We start from the raw sequence: 22,196 nt of genomic DNA on the forward strand, positions 1-22,196 counted from the left end.
ACAAACTGTTCGTGTTTTGTGCGATCAACCATACATAAAATAACGAACCGTGTGACAATTTGGACTTTAAGGCACTGGACACTATTGGTAATTGTCAAAAGCCAGTCTTCTCACTTGGTGTATCTCAACATATGCATAAATAATATGCATAAATAACCCCTTATTTATGTAGGTTTTCAGTTTACAGTTTACTTTAATATGACTTCAGAAAATGGTTCGTATAAACTTCAAAATCAAGACCAGTTTTAGACAAAAAAAATATTTTTTTAAATCAAAATCATACCATATAATTAAAAGACGCTCAATATTTCATTCAAGTTTCAGCAAAGTAGAAAAAAAGTAAAAATCACAGAGCAATGTTTTCATGAGAGAGTCGCGTAAAAAATACGTTAGGCCTGTACATGCTAACATTATTTTCGTGACATAGTTTTACTCATATCTCAAAAACTACAATACCTCAGCAAGTACTATTTTAAGGGAAGCTTTCTACCATCATTATCTTCAAAAAGTTGATTGAAAATCTGTTGACACTGTGTTTTGTATCGAACAAAAACTACCTAGCTGATTTATTTGAGTAGCGTTTTTTCTATCATCCCAAAATATATTGAACCTTATGCTACACAGATATCACTAGATATTTGCTGCATTGTAAGTAGCACTTTCCCTTTTTGTTACTATGGTGACGCAGTTGTTGAAACTCCATTATCATCATAATGGTCAACAAAGTAATTAACTCGGCAGTGAGGTAGCCTGGGGCGCGGTCCAATTGCGCAAACAGATTATATCAACAGATAATTATTGAGAGTTGTTTGCGTCACTGCACGTTTATCCAACGAAATCATTGTATTCAATGACATCATTGAGCAAGATCAGTAGTAGTGTCCCTGGGGGGGGGGGCGGGAGATTGACCGAGTATGCCGAAACGATTCGTCAGAACTCGTGCCCAAAGCTCGTTCCCAAAGTTGGGGGTCGCCTCTTATGCCATTGACCCTGGTTCGATTAATAGCTGGGTCATTTTTCCTCCTACACCATGAGTTTTGTTTCTCCGTGTTGTTCGGTTTGCTTCCCTCCAGGGGCCAATTTCATAGAGCTGCTTAGCACAAAAATTTGTTTAGCATGAAATTTCTACCTCGATAAAAACAGGATTACCAACCAAGTTTCAACATGATTTTCAGGATGAGCAAACAACAGCTGAATACCAGTAACAAGCAATATGCAACAAATGGAAATTTGGTTGGTAATCCTGTTTTTATAAAGGAAGAAATGTCATGCTAAGCATGTTTTTGTGCTTAGCAGGTTGATGAAATTTGGCCCAGGAACAAACACTCAAAGCTCAGGGCCCAATTTCATAGCGCTGCTTAGCGGCCGATTTTGTGCTTACTGTGCAATTTCTATTTCATAGCACTGCTAACCGTAAGCACACGAAAAAGGATGCTAACCTTCCGGTGCTTACCGCACGAAAATAAATGACGTCACAATGCAAATCCGCGGTAAACACGCAATATGGCCGTCCAATTTTTCTGCTAACCTGTGAAATACGCTAAGGCTTAAGCAAATTGTTCTGCTACAGTAAGCACGCAAATTTGCTTACCGTTAAGCAGCGCTATGAAATTGGGCCCTGGTTGTGCTTCGTGGTCAAGCACGGGTCGCTGTAGCCAGGGAGAGCTGCTGATAGTATACAACATTGTGAGAAACGGCTTCCTCTGAAGTAACCATATATTTTTTTTAGAAAGAGGTATTTTCTCACTCAAATATTGAAAGACTTCAGCTGAAGCCTCTTGTATAATTTGCAAGGGATCTGAAAGCACACAAATTTGGTTGTTTTTCCTTTCATTATTCTCTTGCAACTTCGATGACAATTCAGTCAAAATTTTTCACATAGTGGTATGCATAGTGTTGGGATACACCAAGTAAGAATACTGGTCTTTGACAACTATTAAAGGTGTTCAGTGCCTTTAATCAGCAGACTCTGTACGATCGTGTGTGCGTGTGTATGGACAACCTCCATTTACGCGTGACTTGCGCATAGAGAAACGACCAACATAACACAGCCAGACACAGAAGATGTGAGGACGAACTACGTGTGATATATCATAGAGAATTGAAGGAGATATCATGCTTTCCACAAACAGCAATCTGCTAATGAGCGTGGGTCATGTCTACTTGTAGCCCTTGCTCTTCGTTGTAGGTGAGTGTTATTTGATATTTTATGAATTATTTAAGTGGTGTTTTGGGATGTTACTTTGATTTCATCGTTTTGAATCTCTTCTCTCCAAAGTATTGATTTCTGAGAGATGTTATTCGTTTCACAAAGACCTGTTGTGATGAGTAGGCCCCTACATCATTAAGAAACCCATCAAGACTTAGTATAATACGGGTTATTTGTATGAAGAGTTTTGTAAATTTTGTACTTTTTACTCTATTGCCCTTTAGCACGTGGTTGTTTATATTGTATACATATATTCAGTGTAACAATAGTTAAGTGACCCTTTCAGCTACTGCTGCTGGTCATTTTATGTTTGTGTTTATTATATCCAATAAATACAAATAAATTATAAATATTATTTTCTCTGTTTCAAAAAGCAGTTTAAATTACACGGCTGGTCGGTATAAACCTTACTACTAAAGGTAAGGCTGCTCTATTGTGGTTTTTTTTTTTTGCAACATTTTTGTTTTGTTTAAACCATGAGGCATATGCTGTGTTAATACAAATTTGTGTATGAATAATTTACTCAAAACACGGCCGTGTGAACAAACAATACGAAGACCGTGCTTAAAAACGTGCGCGTGATCCGTGAAAATTCAGGGTGAGTTAAAAAACAGTTGTCGGTGCTAAATCCAGCCGTTAAGGTCGTTAAAATAAATCAAATGTTTACAATGCTGAAAATAATTGTGCAACATGTTTTTTTACCCACAATTTTTCTACTGACTTACACAACAGAATAAGCAAAAATTTGTAGGCCTCCAGGTTTTTGTTATTATCATAGGCTTAATCTGGTTGATCACACAATGTTGTTATGATAGAAAAAAAAACTGTCATCGTTTCTTTTTATTTAAAGACAGTGGACACTATTGGTAATTGTCAAAGACTAGCCTTCACAGTTGATGTATCTCAACATATGCATAAAATAACAAACCTGTGAAAATTTGAGCTCAATCGGTCATCGAAGTTGCGAGATAATAATGAAAGAAAAAAACACCATTGTCTTACGAAGTTGTGTGCTTTCAGATGGTTGATTTCGACACCTAAAGTTCTAAATCTGAGGTCTCGAAATCAAATTCGTGGAAAATTACTTCTTTCTCGAAAACTATGGCACTTCAGAGGAAGCCGTTTCTCACAATGTTTTATACCATCAACCTCTCCCCATTACTCGTCGCCAAGAAAGGTTTTATGCCAATATTTTTTACCAATAGCGTCCACTGCCTTTAAACAAAGATTGCGACTATTTTGTCAGCTCTTCCAATTGAATATAATACCTATAAATATACTGTTTTTGAATATTACAAGCAGATAATATGTACAAAACCAAAAAGGTTTGTTGTTATGATAGAGAAAAAAAACTGCCTACGTTTTTTGATATTGTTTTATTATAAAGATTGATTGATTTTGTTCAATCTTGCTCTTTTCATTCGATGCTTTTATCTGCTCGTCTTGTGAGCTCCTAGATTACATTAGAGCGTACAACCACTATCCATCATGATTAGGATATGACAATGGAGTACGTGCGGGCAGAGATTGCTAGCCAAAGCCGATGGCTTAAAGGAACACGTTGCCTTGGATCGGTCGAGTTGGTCTTTGAAAAGCGTTCTGTAACCGTTTGTTATAAAATGCATATGGTTAGAAAGATGTTTTAAAAGTAGAATACAATGATCCACACACATTTGCCTCAAAATTGCGTGGTTTTCCTTTTACTTTGCTAACTAACACGGTCGGCCATTAATGGGAGTCAAACATTTGACTCCCATAATGGCCGACCGTGTTTGTCGAAAAGGTAAAAGGAAAACCACGCAATTTTGAGTGATACTTGTGTGGATCATTATGTTCTAGTTTCAAAATATCTTTCTAATCATATGTATTTTATAACAAAAGCTTTTCAAAGACCAACTCGACTGATCCAAGGCAACGTGTTCCTTTAATTAACGGCTATGGATACGGCTAGGGGTTATTGAGCTCACAGCTAAGGCGTAATACCAGCCATCGATCAACGCAACGTGCTTTATATGATAGATGTTAAATTTGCACCGGGGATAAAGAATATTAATTTTGGTTTTTTACCCATACACCGATGTGTATATTATACTCGGTAGGTCTACTTTCCTGAGTCTTGTGGAAAAAAAAATCACAGGGATATTACTCGGGTGGGATTCGAACCCACAACCCTTGCTGTATCTGGGAATCAGCACAACATGTTTATCGGATGGAGTTTTCGTTTCTCTCAGTGTGTGCCACTTCAAGGTAGAGGTTTTTGTCAACGTAGTGCCGATTTATTTGCAAATTATAATACAAGTCCCATGTGAAAGTTTCAGCTAAATACAGTGTCCACTTGCTGAGAAGCAAGTGAGTAAATGGGTATATGGGGAACAGGGTATATTCATTTTGGTTTGTACCCATACACTGATGTGTGTTAGCACTGTATACTCAGTACTTCCCCCGAGTCAATATATCACAGGCATTACTCGGGTTGGATTCGAACCCACGACCCTTGCAATTCTAGAGCAGTGTCTTACCAACTAGACTACCGAGATTGCCCGGTATAGCTAGAGGCAGTTCGAATCCTATGTTTTGGCAGCGGGTACCGCAACGATATATAATAGATGTCAAATTTGCATCGGGGATAAAGAATATTAATTTTGGTTTTTACCCGAGCACCGACAGGATAATTTCACACGAAGGACATTCATCTGCGCTTTGCGACAGTTGATGGAACCGACCGCATCTGTGACCGCCTTTATAAATCGGAGAAAGGTCTCAGATTTAAATGGTCAGACTGCACGACTTGCAAGCACAAGGTTGTGGGTTGGAATCCTACCAAGCTAACCGTGGTCCAGTGGTTAGACTCTAGACTTGCAATCACAAGGTTGTGGGTTGGAATCCTACCGAGTTAACCGTGGTCTAGTGGTCAGACTGCAGGACTTGCAATCACAAAGTTGTGTGTTCAAATCCTAACAAACCACGTGCTGATTAATACAATCTGCCGAATGTTATTTAACCATCCAATTAGTTGCCATCTGCGGAAAGCCAGTATCAATGACGATTTTGCTGACATGACATTTGCAGAGTTTGATAGATTTTGAACAATCTAGCCGGATATTGGATTCTGCACTCATGTTGCCCTTGTAAAAAGCGCGGGCTAAATCATTAAGCGAACATCAGATGTAGCCGCAATTTTGAGCCGACTCGTGTATAACGTTTCAATAAGATCAGACACTTTCCCAGATGCTATCGGCTTCGGTGACTTGACTTTCATCTTCTTCTTCGAGTGGTGTCAGCTGTCAATGGTGACGTCAGAGTGGTCTCCAGATCTCCTAATCCATTTAACATGTAGATATTTCTCCCGGGCTCGATTTCACAAAGCCTTGATATTTACCGTATACGATGAGTGTCATTATAGTATTACCATAGTGATTTGTACATCAGATTTTTTAGAATATTACAGTTCCGATCAATCTGTGGGCTCTTTGTAAAATCAGCCACTGATGTCACAAGCTTAATATAGCTTCCCTGGGTCGACCCCGGTGTGTGGCGGTTTTTTCCCAGGACGAACGTTCGTCCTGGAAAAATAAAGTGACACTCACCGGGGTCGACCCGGGGAAGCTAAACGAACGCACACATAGTGTCCCTTCTTGTGTCTGGGTTGGGTGACTTTTCTTTGGTTCATCTTGACTCATCTTTGACTTGGTTTGGTTTATAGGCTCGAAGGCCTCTAGGTACCGGGCAACCTCGGTAGTCTAGTTGGTAAGACACATACTCTAGAATTGCAAGGGTCGTGGGTTTGAATCCCACCCGAGTAACATGCCTGTGATATTTTTTTTTACAAGACTCGGGAAAGTACTGAGTATACAGTGCAAACACACATCGGTGTATGATGGGTAAAACCCAAACTTAATAAGGCTCGAACGTGTTGGACACTTTCATTTTACCATCTCATAACTCTGACTGTGAAACTATAGGATTCTAAACGTATTATAGCTAAGAACCCCACGGAGAGAAGACACGGAAAACCCACGCATTCAGGTACGTAGGGACTGACAACCCAATCCACATAGTGCCCCCACCCTAGCGGGATTCGAACCGGGCCCGAGCGGATGGCAAGGAGAAAGATACAACTTCTTCTATTTCGAGTGGTGTCCTCTGTCAATGATATTACTGCTGAGGTTTCTCCAGGTCTTCCTGTCCCCCATGCATGTGGACACTTCCCCAGCTGTCACAAACCCAGTGCCCTTTTTCAGCAGATCGACATAGGTCAGATGGCCTCGACCTCTTTGGGCTTGACCTTGCTTGGGTTCCCAGAGCACAAGCTTGCTGGCTGGAAGCTCAGGGTGGCGATAGCAGTGCCCTGCAAACCCCACTCTTCTAGCGCAGATTTCCTCCCACTTCTAAATTTCTTCATTGTCTTCTCATCTTGTCTACAATTATCATAGATGTAGTTGTAGATCACTTAAATCTGATAATATTTTATATCAGTCGGCAAAACATCCCATATGAGAGGAAATTTAACTTTAACCACGTAACCTTATCGGTTTGTGGGTAACTGCTTGTTCTATTACCTTTAGGGTCGCGATTGTTCCATTGTATAAAAGACCTCACAAGGGCACCACTACAATATGCGCACACAATATTGCTCCCTTGTAGTGGCAACTAGTTCAGCACCCCAGGATTATGCAAAATGGCTAAAAATATTCATGCGATGGCCTGTTCAAGTCAATCGCTGAATAATCCTGTTTCTTCTACTCGACCAAATTACACCCCCACAATCAGTATGTTGGCTCTGCGTCCTAGCCTGGGATCACTTCAGTTTCATTGCGTCTATTGAGCACTAGCATTGAAACACCCTCATTACCCAGGCTAGACAATCACATCCCTTTTTCGAAAGCAAGTATTACTTTATCATTGCAATAAATTAGTCAGTTGTGTTTTGCATGTGGCAAAGAGTGTTTGGCATAATTGTGTTTGTTGTGATATATCCATCTCTTTTAATTGGTGATCACCTTAGCAACGGGTGCACGGGGGATCTTTCTCACCACTTTGGTGGAATAATGAGGAAATCTCAGTCTATTATTAGACTCACATTACAATAGCTTCATCTTGAAACCTCGCATGATGCAAATTAAAATCTTGAGTTTTTCTATTATTAGCTCTTTAAGCCCTTCACAACCCCACAAGAGTATTTCCATATGTATAGTACCATACCATGGAGAATCTAGCTATAAATAAACACAAACTTCTGATCGTTTATATGCACTCAGTGTTACTTTGTTTGATCAGCTAGGCTGTCATTGATTGTTTGTGTTTTTTTGTTGGTTGCTTAAACTTGCTCGTGTTTTGAATAATAACACTCTAATAATTCCCGGGCAGAATTGACTCGGAACTGACCAATTTGTGGGTTAAATTGACCAAGAAATTGCTTAACAGAGATTCTGCGTCAATATGGCTTCTTTCTGGGCATATTTGACATTAATTCCAGGTCGTACTGAGTCAGGCCCCACGGGGCACGGGATAAGTCTGAAACATTGTGAAATATTGTTTCCTCAATATTCTGTCCTATCTTGCAGCAGCTTCTTGGGGCAGTTCAAAACCTTTAAGAACTCTTTATAGCTTGATGTAAGAACCATGGGCTACGGATCAAGCAGGACTCGAACCCACACTTTATGCTGATCAGAAACACCAGAACTTGAGTCCGGTTTCGAACAACTCCAGTCAAAACTCTTTCATGTAGAACCAAGAACCAGGAACTCTTTCTAAAATTTTGTGGTATATTTTCTCCTTTTTCGATAGTCTTTTGCAGCTTCTTGAGGCAGTTCACAACCTTCAAGAACTCTGTCTAGCTTGATGTAAGAGCCATGGGCTGCGGATCCAGCAGAGTCGAGAACTCCAGGTTCTGCCAGACGTACGGGGAACCGAGTGAATTCGACACGTGCTCTTCGGTGGTGTCGACGGCACGGGACAATAGAGGTGAACCAGACGGCAGGGAAGTCGTCAACTCGCCCGGTCAGTTGTTACTTTCAATTAGTTCGGTCCAGTGGCGTGACCAGTCATTTTCATCTGGGGGAGTGGGCAAAGACATCAAATGGAGAGGGGGTATTTAAATAAAACCAAGTTCATCTTACAACATTTTGTTTCCAATCTTTTTAGTAATTGGGGTGAGGGTATGGGCAAGGGTTGTTGGCGGGGGGGGGAGGCTCCCTACCCCCTCTGGTTATGCCACTGGCTCCTTCAAATGTAAAAAAATTATTTAAACCATCTCTTACATCACAAGTACCCATTTACCACTGGATGAAGAGAACCATTTAAAGACAAGTGTATCGTTCAAGAACACAAGTGTCAAGAACCGGATTTGAACCCACACCGACTCAGCCACGTGTCCTAAACCATTCGGCAACAACACGTCAAGTTTGGACTACAAAATGCCTAAGTAAACTAACAATTTATTGTGTTGTTTCCTCTACAGTTCCAAAGGAAGTTCTAAACGACTACAGTAATCGCATCTCAAACTTCGCTCCCAAGGATAGATCGGGTTCCTTCTCAAGTCGTAGATCAGCTCCTCGAACCGCAGGCTCAACGCTTAAAATGTTAAAGCCAAACTCACGAGTCAAATCGGACTTTAACGAACTCACCGAGCCCGTGCAAGATGAAGACGCCGGGTCCAACGTAAGATCACGCGGCCCGGGGAGTCGTACGGGACGCGCTGAATCGCCTGTTGGCGAGACGGGGGATTTTCTGACTGCGAGATAGCTGCGTGTGGAGGAACCACAGCTCTGTGTGGAACCAAGCGGCAGCGACCTCTCAAGAAAAGCCTGGCTCAACCTCAACCGTATCAGAACTAGAGTTGGCCGTACACAATATTTCCTGCATAACAATTTGAGTTGATCTATCGCCAAACTGTGCCTGTGTAAAAATGCAAACTACATGTATGTGTCTACCATCGATGCTTGCCCTATCTACAAATCCACTCACGTTGCTTCAGGACATGTTGAGTTCAATGATGAGACAATCAGTTTGATTAACGAGGATCTTCCTGTTTAATACACATGTAGATGATGTAGGCGTGTTCCCTTAATATTCTGAATACGAACGAACGGGCCGTTTTTTTCTCATTTTTAGGGACTAAAAATTCTCCAGTGACGGAAAACTGAGCTACCTGCTTTATGAATAGCAGAGAACAATCTCAGCCGTATTTGTAAGAAACAATGTAAATAAACAATATTTCACTTAAACGAAGCCGCACCACCAATTTTGGAGTATTTAATTTTAACAATTTGGGGCAAATGTGAATAAAGGCACACAAATGTAAAACAAATAAATAGTATTTTGTTATTTGTTCACGAAAAAATATATATGTAACAATTTGTAAACGTGCTATGTCTGTATTAAAGTATATTTTTATTATTTATCTACCAGTTTGAAATCATATTACTGAGGATATTTTAAATTAAAAAAAATATAATTTTAGTTCTTTGTGAACGAGTAATTTTTTTTTTAAAGGAAATTCATACTATAGAGAATTTGGAATCCAGTGAGTTTGCTTTTCACCCAATTAAAATTTTAATTTTTTTATTTCGTGGGTCAAAGGTATCATACATCAGGAATGGTAAGGATACAAAACATCATTGTTAATTTAAGTCTGAAAGCTTACTGATAATGAAGTTCATACTAGAACCAATTTTGACTGTGAAATATTTCCCTCGGAATTGAAGTTGCATTCAAGAACGCTGTAACTGAACACCCAATACAGATGCAACAACTGATTACGGTCAGGGTACAGAAAAAAAGAAAACATATAAGACGAAAACAACTCAGGTATTCCTCTAAAATGTATTGTACAGGATAAAAACCAACTCATATAAGTGACAATTCCAGCAAAACAGAAGCTAAATTATTATTATTATTATTATTATTATTATTATTATTTTTTTTTATTTTTTATAATTGAGTGTTTTAAAGGCAGTGGATACTATTGGTAATTACTAAAAAATAATTATCAGCATAAAACCTTACATGGTAAAGAGTAATCAGGAGATGTTGATAGTATAAAACATTGTGAGAAACGGCTCCCTCTGAAAATACATAGTTTTCGAGAAAGAAGTAAATTTCCACGAATTTGATTTCGAGACCTCAGATTTAGAATTTTGAGGTCTCGATATCAAGCATCTGAAAGCGCTCAACTCCGTGTGGCAAGGGTGTGTTTTCTTTCATAGTTATCTCGCAACTTCGACGACCAATTGAGCTCAAATGTTCACAGGTTTGTTATTTTATGCATTTGTTGAGAAAGTGGGAAGACTGGTCTTTGACAATTACCATTAGTGTCCAGTGTCTTTAAGTGAAGCCATACTGACAGGTACATTTCCTAATGAGTGTTTATCATGCATTATGACGAGTAACTGCCTCAGGATATTACCTTGGTAATGGGCCACTGAAAGAAAGTGGTTGCCATGTGAATAAAGATGTATGTAACGTATTCCTTGAATATGACTTCATTTCAGAGGGAAACATTTCACAGAAAAAAATGCTTCTAGAAGGTACACGTTTGGTAGTTACTCAAAACAAATATTAACTTAAAAACTGACTTGGTAACGAGCATTGGAGAGCTGATGATAGTATAAAACATTGTGTGAAACAACTCCCTCTGAAGCAACGTAGTTTTTGAGAAAGAGTTAATTTCTCACTAAAATAATAAAAGACTTCCAGCTAGAAGTCTTTTATTCCTATCTGAAACACAAAATTCGTCCAACAAGGGTGTTTTTTCTTTCATCATTTTCTCGCAACTTCGATGACCGATTGAGCCCAAATTTTCACAGGCATGTTATTTTATGCTTATGATGGGATACACCAAGTGAGAAGACTGGTTTTTGACAATTACCAAACGTGTACCTTCCCTTTAACTTCATACTTGAAAGCTTTCCGGCTAATATTAATAAAACAATGTTTTATATTTTTACCAATCCTGTTAAATACCTTCAATCAAAGAAACTTTTATTACACAATGAGTAGACGCTGAAGCTTTCATTTAGCATGTTTTAAAGATCTGAAGCTAGTTAATTATAAACGATAGTTTTCTTTATTATCGTGCATCATCACCATGGCAACAGAGTACCTCGCGATGATGGAAATACAATCTGTTCTTCTAATTAAACTCATCCATCGTTGGTTATTTCCAAATTAATTCGATTTTTTTTTATACACAATGCATTTCATGAAACCTGATGGAAACTGATTGTTCGATATCACATCGCAGGCTGGTGTAGTTTATCTACACTTCAAAATTAGTGAATAATATTGTTATTAGTATTTATTCGGCAGATTAACAGTCAGACAATAGGAGGGTTGGCCGGCCGTTTGTAGATGCATTCACCGCATGCAGGCTGGCACAGTTTAATATTATATTTTAAGAGTACTGGATGATATTAAATGGTCAGACAGTGGGAGGGTTGACCGTCTACTGTATAGATGTATTTACCACATGATATCATACTGCAGCCTGGAATAGTCGATCTATCATTCAAAACACAGCGGATTGTATTGGAAGGTCAGACAGTGGTAGGATTGACTGTGTTCTGTGTGGCGCATCTACCACATGACAAACTGCAAGCTGGTGTAGTTAATCAGTGGATATTGTTAAACGGTCAGTCAGTAGGAGGGTTAACTGTGTACTGTGTAGATGCGTTCACCACATGATATCATATTACAGGCTAGCATAGTTTATCTATCATTCAAAACCATAGTGGATAACAGTGAAGTCAGACAGTATGAGGGTAAGGCTTACAGTTCCAGGGAACATTATTCAACTAGATGATGTCATGATGACGTCATCAGTCGTTATCTTCCATCTCAACCTCAATGTCGAGACTTGAGGAGGTGTCATCCTTTGTCATCATCATCTCTTCTTTAGGAGCAGTTGGTGTGACCAGTTCAGACATGTCAATACTGCCTCCTGCAAGAGAAACAAAGCGTCTTACTTCAAGATGTGATGCATGCATCTTGGATTAGGGAAGGGTGCATTTATTTCAACCCACTAAGGGACCTTGTCAGAACGGTAGGAACAATCTTAGGGACCTTGTCAAAATTAGTCCAGGACGCCCAGCAGGACAAGGTTTTTACCCGTCATAAATTAACCTTTAAAAGTGGGTGTTGGAGAATACTTGGCCTACATTACAAACCGCAGAGACTACTGGAAAACAGGAGTCTCTACATGACACTAAAAAAAAAACTACACATACTTACCATCACTTGGTGATGTTTCTAAGATGTATTGTTCAATAGCTCTGGCCAGCATTGTTTCTGAGAAGACGTACCGTCTACCGACGCCCAAAGCCTGCACAGAAACAAAGTGATTTCGAAATTTAAAAAGAGGGTCAGAATTTTAAAATGAATAATTTTGTTTTACATATTTTGAAGTATTCTTTCAGACATCTGCACTGAGATGGTAACATAAAAATTATTTCAAGAATAAAATTTAAAACAAGAAAACAAATTGTTTGCTAATTTCGTTTTTTACCCAAACACAGATGTACGTTAGCACTGTATACTTAGTACTTGCCCGAGTTCTGCGAAGAAAAAAATCACGAGCATATTACTCGGGTGGGATTCTTTATCGCCAATGCAAATTTAACATCTATTATATCGTTGCGGTACCCCCTGCCAAAACAAAGGATCCGAACTGCCTCTAGCTACCAGGCAATCTCGTTAGTCTAGATGGTAAGACACTGCTCTAGAATTGCAAGGGTCGTGGGTTCGAATCCCACCCAAGTAATAATGCCTGTGATATTTTTTCACAGGACTTGGGAAAGTACTGAGTATACAGTGCTAACACACATCGGTGTATGGGTAAAAACCAAAATTAATATTCTTCATCCCCGATGCAAACTTAACATCTGTTAAATTATTTGTTGGTGTTGTAAACACACGTTTGTGATGTGTGTGCGAAACAGCCTTGTGACGTCAAAATTAGCTTTGATTTGATTCGCAGGAAGTATACACTAGGCTTTACTGTTCTTATTTAGGGTTCATTCATCTGTCCTTACCTTGTGGAAGTAATCAATGGCCGTACTAAAGTCTCCCATTAGAGTATGAACATAACCAATAGCAGAGAATGACGATGGACTGTGAGGGCAGAGAACCAAAGCCTGCCGATGGTAATCCAACGATTGATCGTACTTTCTGTTATCAAATCAAATCAAATTCAATCAAATATAATCAATAAGAACCTAATAAAATCAAGTGTATTGAAATAAATGATCTACAAAACTAGACTAATCATAACAAAGTAGCTCTAAATATAATTTAATTTAATTTAAATTAATCAAATCCCAGTAAAATTTATAAAAGAAATAATTTGTTTTAAATGTAATCCCTCCAAGAATCAGAATTAGGTACTTCAGTTATATTAAATACTTCAGGAAGATCATGAGTTCCCATAGTCTGAACGATACTCAAAGCTTTCATGAAATACTCAAAAGTTTCAAATCCTACTAAACTCAGACAGACTGAACTTACTTGAGTTTCCTGCTGACGTGTCCGAGGTTATTGAGTAAAGGTTCCCACTTCTCAGGAAGATCATGAGTTCCCATAGTCTGAACGATACTCAAAGCTTTCATGAAGTACTTCTCCGCTTCATCCCAACTGCAAAGGAAAAAAAAAAAAATAATCCTTAGGTTCACAGAACTTTCAAATTCCTTTTAAAGGATTTGGGTACACAAAACGCAATGTCCACAGATTTACATTAAACTTATACCATTTGAAGATAATGATAGAAGAAAGCGTACCTTAAAATATTAGTTGCTGAGGAGCTGTAGTTTTTGAGAAATGAGTTCAACGATGTCATGAAAATAAGTTTTTACATGCTAAAATAATTTTCGTCTCATGATAACTGAGACGAAAATTATTTTCATGACATGGTTTTACTCATTTCTCAAAAACTACAGCCCCTCAGCAAGTAATATTTTTCAGGGAAGCTTTCTACTATCATTTCCTTCAAACTGTGTAAGTTTAGTGTAAATCTGTGGACAGTGTTTTTTGTCCTACAAAAAGAACCTAGACCCTTTAAATGTTTTCACACTCACACACAATGGGCAACCTACACAATAACTCTGGCCCTCTAACCACGGTTCTACTTTCAGAGGAACCAGTCAGAGCAGTGCTAACTCAACACTGAAATCTCTGAATCTTTATCAAATAGACCCAGCATCTAAATACTCTTCGGTCTCCTGATTCTTGATGATGACTAGAGCAGGCTAGTCGAAACATTGAGAGCAATAAAGAACTCGCTCTGCAGCAGTACAGTTAACAATGGGAAGACCCCTCGATCCAATAAAGCAAAAGTAGTAGTCCCAGCTATCTTCCACAAAATAGAGACACCGCCAATATAGGGCAAGATAGCTCAGTTGGTAGAGCGCCGGCACGTTAATCCGGAGGTCGTTGGTTCGAATCCCACTCTAGTCAATTCTTTGTTCAACCCCAAAAATCATTTACAAATTTACCCAGTCAGTTTCCCTTGTGGTTTATATTGATATCTTCCACTTCAACAGACTTTCCCTAGGAAAACTTGAAAACCTACGTCTTATGTTTGTTTCGTTATAATTGATGAACTTACTCTCCGTTGTGGAATTCAACAACCCCCATCTCATGAAGGACAAACGGATCGCTTGGAGCAATCGCCAACGCCTGATCAAAAAACTTCTCCGCCAGTTTGAAGTTTTTGGTCAGTCCGTACTCCAGACCCACAAACAGGAGCGGAAGATGACATCTGAGTTTCAAGCAGAGGAAAAACAAAATCAATGATAAGAAGCAAACATGAAGTTTTAGAAAGCTTGAATGTAGAAGAAACAACCACAAGACCACAGCACCACAAACCTGTCTAATCCCCAGGGAGCTGAGAAAGATTAAAGAATCGTTATTGGCCCAATGACCAGGATAATTAAAGCGCATTGAGACGTTATTGTGAAATGCGGTATATAAGAACCAGCTACTATTATTAAAATTAGGAGATTTTTTGCAACCGCAACTTACCCTTTCATGAGCTGTGATGCAGTGAAGTAAGCTGCCATAGCCTGGTCATGCTCTCCCTCTGCGGCAAATGAGTGACCAAAGGCTAGCCAGGCGGGGCCATACAACCTGTCTAGTGTTGTTGCTTTACTACAGAGAAAGACACGGTTCAAGAAATGTTAAATTTGCATCGGGGATAACGAATATTCATTTTTGGTTTACCCATTTACATCGATGTGTGTTAACACTGTATACTCAGTACTTTCCTGAGCTCTGAGAAAAATATGCCTGTGATTTTTTTCACAGAACTCGAAACCAAAATGAATAAACACAGTTTAGTTTAACAAACAACCTGTAGTTGTGAACTTTCAGAAGTAAAACGTTCCACATTTTGTTCTTGACACACAGGTCTGAAGAACCATATGTAGAAAAAGAAAGTCATAAAAACAACGAGCGTGAGTGAACTAGGCTGCTTGGCCTCGATATGCCACACCATAAGAAAAGAAAAAAGAAAAAAACATTTAAAAAATATTTGTAAAAATATGCATGCAAAGAAAATAACTTCCAAACACTAAAATGATAGAATATAAAATATAAAACAATAAAAAATCAATAAAAATTACTATCTATTAAATAATAATAATGGTTACCTGAAGAATCTTCGTGCTGAGTCATTCTTGCCGACTAAGTAATAATAACAGCCGACGGCAAACCATGAGATTGGCTTACTTGGGTATAAATCAACCAATTTGTGGGCCAGATAAAATAAATCTATCAAGAAAAGGGAGACATAAAGGGGGAAAATATTTACAAAAATTCACAGAGCATAATGGTTTAGGAATAATCTTATTAATTGCTTCTTATATAGCGCTTAAAGGAACACGTTGCCTTGGATCTGTCGAGTTGGTCTATAAAAAGCGTTTGTAACAGTTTGTTATAAAATGCATATGGTTAGAAAGATGTTAAAGTAGAACACAATGATCCACACAAACATGCCTCGAAATTTACCTCGTCGACTAGCACAGTCGGCCATTTATGGGAGTCAAATTTTTTACTCCCATAAATGGCCGACCGTGTTAGTTCGCAAAGTAAAAGGAAAGTAAAACCATGCAATTTTCGAGGCAAATTTGTGTAGATCATTGCATTCTTCTTTTAAAACATCTTTCTAACCATTTTATAACAAACGGTTACAAACGCTTTTTATAGACCAACTCGTCCGATCCAAGGCAACGTGTTCCTTTAAATCAGTCACTCAAACACACTCATTGCGCTTCAGCATTCAGTATTATCCGACAAGGTATGCCGCCCTACGTTTTGAAGTATAAGACCTAATCCTTTACAAGGTGCTGTTGCACAATTTGCAGCCAATCAAACCACTTCTCTTAACAATAAGTGCACTGTTTTATTTAACGTGCATTAAACAACATATGGGACAATGGCTTTATCTCCCATTATGAGGAACGCAGCAATAGTAGTCAAGTGTCATGACTGGGACTCAAAACCCACACTCTGCTGATCAGAAACACCAGAGCTTGAGTCCAGTGCTCTTATCCGCAAGGCCACCGATCGGACTGTTCAGTTGGACCGCCCGTATAGGCGTAAGTTTGGGTTTCATTATGTTTTGTTTATTCTTCATTTTCTATTGTATAATGTTTTCATTTTGTGTAGGCGCCTTGATCGGTTTTCTGAAAAAGTGCGCATTATAAATCCATATTATTATTATTATTATTATTAAGTGCCATTGGAACTTTCAAATTACTAAATACTTTACGCACAAACCACCCGTGCTAACTTACCGTTAGATTTCCGGAGCTCTACTAGTGTAGCGATGTGCAGGGGTAGACACGACCCATGATAGGGGTCTTTACTTAAAACTCTGCAAGAAAGAAAACAAACAATATCATTACGAGAATGTTCCATTTAAGAAAGAAGCTAAAAAGACACATCCTTTTCATCTAACAACTCACACCTGTTATCTTCATGTAATTCCTTTTCCAAATAGTGGACTTAACAGGATCATGCACAAACCAGTAGGGCTACTGACTGTCCTTGTAGACAGGTTTCCTCAGGCTTGTGAGCTACTGTTATTAAAGACACTGGACACCTTTGGCAATTGTCCAAGACCAGTCTTCTCACTTGGCGTATCTCAACATATGCACAAAATAGCAAACCTGTGAAAATTTGAGCTCAATCAGTCGTTGAAGTTGCGAGATAATAATGGAAGAAAAAATACCCTTGTCACACGAAGTTGTGTGCTTTCAGATGCTTGATTTTGAGTCCTCAAAATCAAATTCTGAGGTCTCAAAATCAAATTCAAATATATTAGTGGAAAATTACTTCTTTCTCGAAAACTACATTACTTCAGAGGGAGCCGCTTCTCACAATGTTTAATACTATCAACAGCTCTCCATTCATCGTAACAAGTACGTTTTTATGCTAACAGTGATTACCGCCAGTGTCCAGTGCCTTTAAGTTTACTAACGAGGCATCCTTGGTTCCATTACCAGTTATATGTAATAATTAATAAAAGATAGGTAGCTAGCACTCATTGCAGTTAAACTCCTGCCTCGGCCAATTAGGCACCACTGAAAACCTTTTAAAATAAATTAGCAACATTTTTAAAACTAACTGAGCTCTTACTCTGATGTGATCTTGTGTGACGTCCTAAAGTCACAATTGTAGTAATGCCTCTCTGCTAGCGCTGTAACTACCTCCATGTTGTCCTTTAAAGGCTCAAGACAAACGGGTAACGTGGACTCTGATGGCTTGTCATACTGAGTAGAAAAAAACCAAGTTGACATAGATGAAGAGTAGAAGCTATTAGTATTTTTATAAACGATTGATCACACTATGAACATGAACTCTGTTGGTGACTATTTTGTCAGCTCTACCAATACTGTGTAATACATAAAACTCCACAAACCTTCTTCAGGATAGTCTCATATACACTTTTCACCACCTCCATTTCCGCAAGTCGGCAATTCTTGGTCAGCGGAAGTGAATCTAACAAAGATCTTTCTGTAATGACAAAAAGAAAAAAAAGAAATAATTTGCAGCCAATCTTGAACTAAATGAGTCCCTTAAAAGGCCCATTATTCTACAGATGACCTCAATGAAACAATATCCTCCTCTTTTATAATAATAGTAAATAATAATAAGCGATTTTTACAAAGCACTTTATCACAGCCCGAAGATTCTTCAAAAGGCTTCCAACATTACTACCTCTGGTCACTGGGCCCTAATTCATTCCTTTCTCAGCTCCCTGGGGAACATACAGTCAGTATTGCGAGTTACCGCGCTCCAAGCTAATCAATCATATAAACCATCTCTGCCCTCAAAGGTACCCATTTTACCCCTGGGTGGAGAGAAGCAATGGTTAAGTGTCTTTCTGCAAGACATAAGTGTCACGACCGGGATTCGAACCCACATCCAAGACACCAGGCCTCAAAATAACCCACGGCACCCCAAGCAATTGCAATTGAAATTGTTTGGCCAGGACATGCCCAGTCTCTGAAAGGCCCCTTGAGGCATAGAAAAGATTAGTCTTGGTTTCAAGACACTCCAGTGACGTAGTCATGAAAACCTAACCGCTATCTAAACCACTTGTCACTAGAGGGCGCTATCATGCCTGTAATTGCTATCATGCCACGAACCGCTAACCCAAGACGCTCCTGTGCTGATAGCGGTTACAGGAATGATAGCTCCCTGTAGTGGCAAGTGGCTCATTGGGTGATAGTGGTTTAGATAACGGGTAGGTTCTCGAGACGACATCACTGGAGCGTCTTTGAAACAAGACTAAGAAAAGATATTTGCACTGACCTTCACTAGCCGTCAACATCTGATGTTTGACCAACAACTCAAACGCTTCGAAGCAGTACGGGTCTTTCTGTAACGCCCTACGGTAGTTTTCAGCAGCCAGGACTCTGTTCTCCATGGCTTCGTAAATCTGACCTCGTAGTAAACAGATTGAGCTCTCGACCTATGAAATGAAAACAATGATTTGAGACCAACCAAAAATGTTAACTCCTTTGCAACAAAATTGCCTGGACACAAACAACCGCTGTTGACTGCATTGTTTGATCACCCAAGTTTGAAGCACACATTCTTACACAACAGGAAGTTTTCATTCAAAGGCCAACTTTACCAACTAGCATATCGGGACGCTATGAAAGAATTGCGTGCTGATAACGTGTCAATTTCAGCCAATAAAACAAACTTCTTCTTTTTTTCTTTTTGTAGAATTTCACAAAAATCATCGAAAGAAAACCATACTTTGAAGCTGTATTACATTTTGGAGTGGGATTCCTTCCGTGTCGCTGCTATCTGTGAATATGTCCTCATCTTTGTTTTTCCCTGGCGTCTTGACTGAGCTGTCAGACATCTCCAAGATGTTCAAAGCATCTTCCCATTCCTTGACGGCTGCCTACGAAGATAAAAGAAACAACCTCTTGAATCTTTCTCTTTCCTGATGTCTCTGACATAGTAATAAGTGTTTGGGTGTCTTTTTTTTATCAAAAAATGTTCATGCACCACCCATGCAGCTCAGATCATCTGACACCAAACTTCTTAACAATACACGGACACGTCACTCATGGGGAACCCTGGCCTTCTTACACTCTGGCCATCACTATGGAATGAACTTCCTCCCAATCTCAGACAAGTCACTATATACCAGCTTCAAAACTCTTTTGAAAACATATTTTGGTGCATGAAATTTTCATCTATGTAACTTATTGCACTGTAGGTCCACTTACTTCTGCATCTCTCCTGCACCAGAAGTGTCCTTTAGACGACACGGTGCATTAAAAATGAACACTATTGTTATTATTGAATCACTAAAAAAAACTGCAATTTAAACTTACATGACATTTTGCCGTCAGGAACTGACACGCCTTGCTGGCCTGCAAAATATTAAGAACAAAATTGCAAACACTTTGTTATTAAGTCAGCTATAGAGTGAACAATCTCTTAGAGATATTTGCCTGATAAGTACCAAAGAATTCACAAGGAAACCAGGGGCCGATTTCACAAAGATCTAAGATTGGTTCTAATCAATCGTAGTTGCTAAGTTAAACATGATATATTACAATACAAATCACTATGGTAATTGCCATTTTTGCTCCTGGTCATTGCCTTGGTGCCCCTAGAACTATTCCAATAGAAACGTTACAATTTCCTCACAGACGTAAGTTTTACTTAGGAGAAAGTGCATTGGTGCCTCTGCCCTCTCAAGCCCTAAGCATCAGGCCTGGTCTTGGTCTCAACCAGTAAATTTTGTAACTAAACATTTTTTAACCTTTCTCTCTAAAACAACTTTCCTTAAAAGGAAGCATTTATCAAATTGTTTTACACTGTCAACAGCTGCAGTGCCTCTTACCATGTATGTTTTATGGTCATTAATTTTATGGAATGATTACCAAAAGGTACATATAAGCTCCCTTCAAGTTCAGTATCAAGACCAGAGCTTGAGTCAAGTGCACTTGAACGCTCAGCCATGACACCGAAATGCTGAAAATTACTGTTCTTCATATACATATATTGCCAAATATTGATTTAGAAGCTGCTTTAATCTCAATTCTTAAAAAAGCTACTGAACAAGATTTCACTAACCTTGTCTAGTTTCTTACTCTGAAGTAGATGAGCTGCCCGATGATATTGTCCCGTCAGATAAAGAGTCTGCGCTAACCAATAAACATCAACTACGTCCGCTACGAGTCCATGAGTGGAAATAGAAATTCATACAATTGTATTGGGTTGAAACAAACAAAAAACATGCTGTCAACAGCCACTTTTTCACTTAAATATAAACAATAAAATAACTATTTGAGTAATTTTTTTATATAAAAAACCGAGCCTGTTGTCCAAATTTTAGCAGTTCAAATACAAAGTAAAAAAAATAGTTATTGTCCTGACGCTTTGAAGCTAGCAGTAGAGTCTTTCTTTTTAGCCATCAAGAAAAATTCTGCTGGGGTCGAAACGTCACACAATTTAATAATTTTTTATTAAATGTAATCCTTTTGGTTGGTTTACAAGCAGATTGAAAAATCAGATTCTGTTTTCTAAAATAAAAGTTAAAAAGGTAAGGGCACCAAATGCATTTTGTTCTTCTATATTTCAAGGGACAAGAGGGCACCAAGGCAAGTGCATGGGGCAATGTAGGCAATTGTATCTGTTGCCTCAGACTTTGTTGGAAAAAGAAATGTTTAACTTTTAACTTATATGAAGTAAACACCTACCGTCTGATAACGACACAAGTTTGTCCGCCCAGAAATGTGCACTTTCATATTGATGCTGAAGAAAGGGATTTTAAAAATGACAAATATAATTCAGTTTAATTATTTCATTTACTTTCTTTATCTTTTTTGTTGTTTTATTAAATTTCATTTTAAAAAGTATGTTTTGGATAACTTTCCGTATGGCGGCACCACTTTTTCACTCATTACAGAAAGGGATATCTCATTGATTGAGGTATACTACTACTATATTAATATTATTTCATATCGAATGAAAAAGTGGTGGCGCCATACATACGGAAATTTTTCCGTTAAATTAGTATAACAAGATTTTCACAGTGTCACAACTATTTTTTTTTTTTTGTCTTAAAAAAATACACCACTTTGCGACTCCCCCCCCCCCCCCCCCCCCCAATATTAAACAAATTGTTGCATTCTGGAAAAAAAAAGACTGGTGCCACCAAGTGGGTTTACTTATTAATGGCACTGCCGTGCACGAAAGTGGGAACCATACTCTACAGAAAACTGCGATCAAAAAAGTAACTCACGATCGACTTTGGTGTTAGATTACTCAACTATTCAAGCAACTTTATGAACCAATATTCTCCAGATATTATCAGTATATTCTTAATATTAATTTATACTTACTTTATCGATGTAGGACTTGACTAAAGTCCGTAACTTGCAAACATCAAGTCCTTCCGTACCTTTTCTGTCATTCATTTTGATTATTCTTGCCCGCCATTGCAATATGAACTATGACC

The 22,196-nt window shown here is 38.6% G+C and overlaps 2 protein-coding genes across 2 annotated transcripts; one reads left to right on the plus strand and one right to left on the minus strand.

Annotated features, from left to right (window-relative positions):
• The first annotated feature begins 2,089 nt into the window (after positions 1-2,089).
• LOC117298559 lies at positions 2,090-9,828 on the plus strand. The gene is made up of 3 exons (XM_033781879.1): positions 2,090-2,188; positions 7,997-8,209; positions 8,670-9,828. The coding sequence occupies exons 2-3, from the start codon at positions 8,062-8,064 to the stop codon at positions 8,951-8,953; spliced, it is 432 nt and encodes a 143-aa protein (XP_033637770.1). The 5' UTR covers positions 2,090-2,188; positions 7,997-8,061; the 3' UTR covers positions 8,954-9,828.
• Positions 9,829-11,027: 1,199 nt separating this feature from the next.
• Positions 11,028-22,167, minus strand: LOC117298479 (cell division cycle protein 16 homolog). The gene is made up of 16 exons (XM_033781757.1): positions 22,081-22,167; positions 21,436-21,490; positions 20,810-20,907; positions 20,062-20,100; positions 19,488-19,622; positions 19,019-19,178; positions 18,123-18,217; positions 17,840-17,973; positions 16,996-17,075; positions 15,850-15,970; positions 15,224-15,349; positions 14,808-14,960; positions 13,712-13,837; positions 13,240-13,375; positions 12,440-12,530; positions 11,028-12,149 (listed from the first exon to the last, which is right to left on the minus strand). The coding sequence occupies exons 1-16, from the start codon at positions 22,153-22,155 to the stop codon at positions 12,028-12,030; spliced, it is 1,746 nt and encodes a 581-aa protein (XP_033637648.1). The 5' UTR covers positions 22,156-22,167; the 3' UTR covers positions 11,028-12,027.
• Positions 22,168-22,196: the final 29 nt, after the last annotated feature.

This window comes from Asterias rubens, chromosome 13, assembly GCF_902459465.1.
Source record: "Asterias rubens chromosome 13, eAstRub1.3, whole genome shotgun sequence".
Classification (NCBI taxonomy): Eukaryota; Metazoa; Echinodermata; class Asteroidea; order Forcipulatida; family Asteriidae; genus Asterias; species Asterias rubens.

What these genes read in the sequence shown, in the direction of transcription:
- LOC117298559 (XM_033781879.1), top strand. Translation starts at nt 8,062, where the DNA reads ATGGGCTGCGGATCCAGCAGAGTCGAGAACTCCAGGTTCTGCCAGACG. An exon ending in GGAAGTCGTCAACTCGCCCG is followed by an intron (nt 8,210 to 8,669) that starts GTCAGTTGTTAC and finishes TTTCCTCTACAG; the next exon opens with TTCCAAAGGAAGTTCTAAAC.
- LOC117298479 (XM_033781757.1), bottom strand. Translation starts at nt 22,155, where the DNA reads ATGAATGACAGAAAAGGTACGGAAGGACTTGATGTTTGCAAGTTACGG. An exon ending in ACTTGTGTCGTTATCAGACG is followed by an intron (nt 20,908 to 21,435) that starts GTAGGTGTTTAC and finishes ATGGACTCGTAG; the next exon opens with CGGACGTAGTTGATGTTTAT. An exon ending in ATGAGACTATCCTGAAGAAG is followed by an intron (nt 17,974 to 18,122) that starts GTTTGTGGAGTT and finishes TTTTCTACTCAG; the next exon opens with TATGACAAGCCATCAGAGTC.